Raw genomic sequence first — 3,515 nt, 5'->3', positions numbered from 1 at the left:
ATGGATGGCTGCTCGTCGCACTACTCTGAATACACCTACGCGGAAGCCAAAGCCTCGAACGAATTGCTGCAATTTCTGCCGGAGAATGCGACACACCTGTTCCAACCACTCGACAGGACAGTGCGTCGGCCTTTCACGCTAGCGATTCGAAATGTAGGTGCCGATTCCATCTGGACCGATGTATCAACGAATATCAAGCAACGCGCCATTGCTATTGCGTGCAACGTTTGGGCCAGTTCGAATATCGGCCCACGATGGTGGATCCATGAGGTGCATCTTGGCATAATCAACCGAGCGCTTTTGTGCCGCGAAGTCAGCATTGGCGTGTGTTTTCGCTTCGTGCAGGCCAACGTGTCAGTCTTTTGGAGATGACGTTGACATGTTCGAAGGGAGGCGTCAATATCTAAGCTGGTCTTGAAGTTTCGTGCGGATAATCCCGTCTTGGAAGCCTCGCGCACTAACAATCGGAGTTCACGTCCGACAAGTTTAGCTGGCTTGGAACCTTTGTAGTGCTTGTTTTGATTGGCTATTGCTAAAATACGGTATTTGACAGTGGTGGGTGTGTCATCGAGGGGACTTTTACTCCTTCATATGATAAAGTTATGCTACTCCAGACTTGGAATACGTCAATCAAATCTGCATTACGACCACGATGAGCGTCGTTCCATCTACGAGAGCCTACTTGCAGTCTCGTCCTCTGGTATACTGCCTCGTGGTGCCATTGTCAAGCTGGCCATGCAGCATAACTGCCACCCGGACACTGTGAAGCGCGTATGGGCTCGTGGGCAGAGCTCCGTCCGCGAGGGCCACATCTGTGCCGATGTTGCGTCCAAAATCCGAGGTATACCTCTGTGAATTTATTTATTTATCGAATTCCAAAAATATTATTTTACGCAGCTGTACTTTTTTAGGCAATTCTGGTCGCAAAAAAACGCGCACAGGTGAAGAGGTTGAAGACACGATTCGGCAAGTGCCACAGGCCTCGCGGCAGACGACGAGAGCTCTCTCTCATGCGTGCCAAATTCCCAGGACGACGGTGCTTCGGCACATGGCAGAATGTCCCCGGCTGAAGGCTCGTTCAAGTTACGTGAAGCATTTTTTGACTCCAAGCAATATTTAAGATAATCTATTTCTTTCCTTCAACCTTTGTTGAATGGAGATCTTTTTTTGACAATATACACGACGAAAAATGGTTCTATTTGACAAAGGTGAAAAGGAAGATTAATGTGTACGAGGATGAAGCTGTGGCTGCTCGTTTTTTGAAGTCTAAACGATTTATAACAAAAGTTATGTTTTTGGCGATTGCCCGCCCTCGTGTTGACTTCAACGGCAACATATTTGACGGCAAAATTGATTTTTTGGCCATTTGTCGAAAAATTGCCTGCAAAACGCAACTCCAAGAATCGCGCAAAAGGCACAATAGTGACGACTCCAAAATCCGTGGACTCGAAAGTGTACATAGAAATGGTGTTAAATTATGTCGTGCCGGCCATAAAGTCCAAGTTCCCCCGCTCTACACTGCGATCGGGTGTCATTATTCAACATGACATCGCCAGCCCTCACAAATGCCTAACGACAAGTATGTTGGAGTCGAGCGGCGTGTCCGGAATTGCAATGAAGAACCAGCCCCCCAATAGCCCAGACTTCAATGTCCTAGACTTATGATTTTTTAACTCTATTCAAAGTCTGCAGTATCAAAAGTGCACTCGAACAATCGAGGGCCTTATTGATGCTGTGGAAACCTCGTTTATGAATTGCCTGTGTTACACGTCAAAAGGTGATGGAGAAATGCATCGAAATACACGATAGCAATGATTATAAGCTCCCTCGCATGAAGAAGGATGCGTTGATAGTGGACTTAACGGCCTTCAACGTTGAGTGCGATGCGTATAACTACGAGAGTGCCTTGATCCATTTGAACTTTCGACTTGGGGAAGAGGCTTCCATGGAAACACTTCTGAATTCTCAAGAACAGGGTCTTTTGGCAATTGAATAAAATTACATTATATTTTTGGCCACATTTATTCGTTTCTGAAGTGACATAGAAATACTAGGTTGTTTTAGATTGGAGCACCATAATTTAATCAAGTCAAAATGAAGGCCGCAACTATTTCGGACCAGAGTAGTATGGACGAAGCTCCAAGACATTGGTCTCCTCGAGACAATGTCTTGCCGCGAGATATCGCGAGTCATGGGTATCGCTCGACATACCATTCGCAGCTGGCAGCACCAACGTTTCGAGTTGCTAGCGTACGACGGCAACAAGAAGTGCAACAAGCTTGTGCCTGGCGGCCTCTACGAGGAATTCCCCTATCTAAGTGATTTAGTAGAGTTCATAAATCGTGTACGCGATAACGAACGTGCTTTGACCACCACACACATGATTACGTGGATCAAGCTGAACCAACGGGACTGGCTGTTCAACTACCTCTCTACCAAGAAGCCCTACGCTGCCTACAGCTCACTTCTAAAGCTTCTTCAGTGCTTTTGCAAACGGCACGGCTTTACCCGGCAGCGACCGACGAGGAATAAACTCAAGCAGCTGTGTTGGCCGTTCCCGGTGTTCCACGCTTGTCGCACTCGCCGGCGGTTCGTGCCATCAATGAGAGCATCTCCACCGGTTGGGAGTTTTGACCAGGCTTTATACGGATATTGTTCGGATAAATGAGAGACTTATGCTTATTCCAGCGATAGTTTCATTTTCCCCATCCGTCAGACTTATATGCACGGGACGAACAGGGACAGTGAAAGTGATAGTAATGAGTGCATTTACATCTTCCGCAACCGTCGTATTCCATTATAGACCAAACTCGTTAACATTTATAGCATAGAGGGTGCGCTAGTAGAATACGAGCCTACGATGACGCGAAAATCGTGAGCTTTCGCATTACCTACTGCTACGTGGAGCTTCATTACAGTATACTGGTAGAGATTAAGCGTACTGCCAACATCGTCGTGACGCCACTGGCATAAGAGAGGAAACTAGGTCACCAGTGTCGAGGGAAAAGTGCAACCACGCGGCAGACGCGAAAAGCAGCCACCGCGTGGACAGGCCTAACCCCGCCAGCGCCAACAAGAAAGTGATCGAGTACCAGGTACCTGCGCTGGAGCGTGGTCATCGGGTCCGACTCGGTTGGTCGGGGCTCGGTCACGCACAAGATGCCGCTAGAGGACACAAACGACACGGGGGACTCGATCGCGACTTCCTTGCCGAAGGAAGTGGTGCCGATGATCTCGGCCGAGACCCTCTCAAACAAACACGTCAGCGCTGCTCCCGACGCAGTCAACGACCATGTATCCAACCAAGTCGGCAATCACCGACGCGGTACGCGGGTCGTCTTTGGGGATGCCCTGTAAGATCGGCGCCGATGTCGGCCGCCTTGGTGTAGATTCCCCGCCCAATTGCACGAACAGCGCCACGACCGACGAGCCAAACCCGACCATGAGCATGGGGATTTTCGTGGCACTCATGACGGGCGTGAACCCGGCATGCAGCAGATGCTCACACCCGCCAC

General features: G+C 49.1%; 2 protein-coding genes across 2 annotated transcripts; both read left to right on the top strand.

Moving 5' to 3' along the window:
• Nucleotides 1-1,665, top strand: H257_05547 (hypothetical protein; the record flags this gene model as incomplete). Its single annotated transcript, XM_009830457.1, has 3 exons — nucleotides 1-353; nucleotides 615-841; nucleotides 1,463-1,665. The coding sequence occupies 3 exons, from the start codon at nucleotides 1-3 to the stop codon at nucleotides 1,663-1,665; spliced, it is 783 nt and encodes a 260-aa protein (XP_009828759.1).
• Nucleotides 1,666-2,191: 526 nt separating this feature from the next.
• Nucleotides 2,192-2,973, top strand: H257_05546 (hypothetical protein; the record flags this gene model as incomplete). Its single annotated transcript, XM_009830456.1, has 2 exons — nucleotides 2,192-2,620; nucleotides 2,827-2,973. The coding sequence occupies 2 exons, from the start codon at nucleotides 2,192-2,194 to the stop codon at nucleotides 2,971-2,973; spliced, it is 576 nt and encodes a 191-aa protein (XP_009828758.1).
• Nucleotides 2,974-3,515: the final 542 nt, after the last annotated feature.

This window comes from Aphanomyces astaci (genome assembly GCF_000520075.1).
Source record: "Aphanomyces astaci strain APO3 unplaced genomic scaffold supercont1.10, whole genome shotgun sequence".
Lineage (NCBI taxonomy): Eukaryota > Oomycota > Saprolegniomycetes > Saprolegniales > Verrucalvaceae > Aphanomyces > Aphanomyces astaci.
This window is presented reverse-complemented; position numbering and strand designations above follow the sequence as displayed.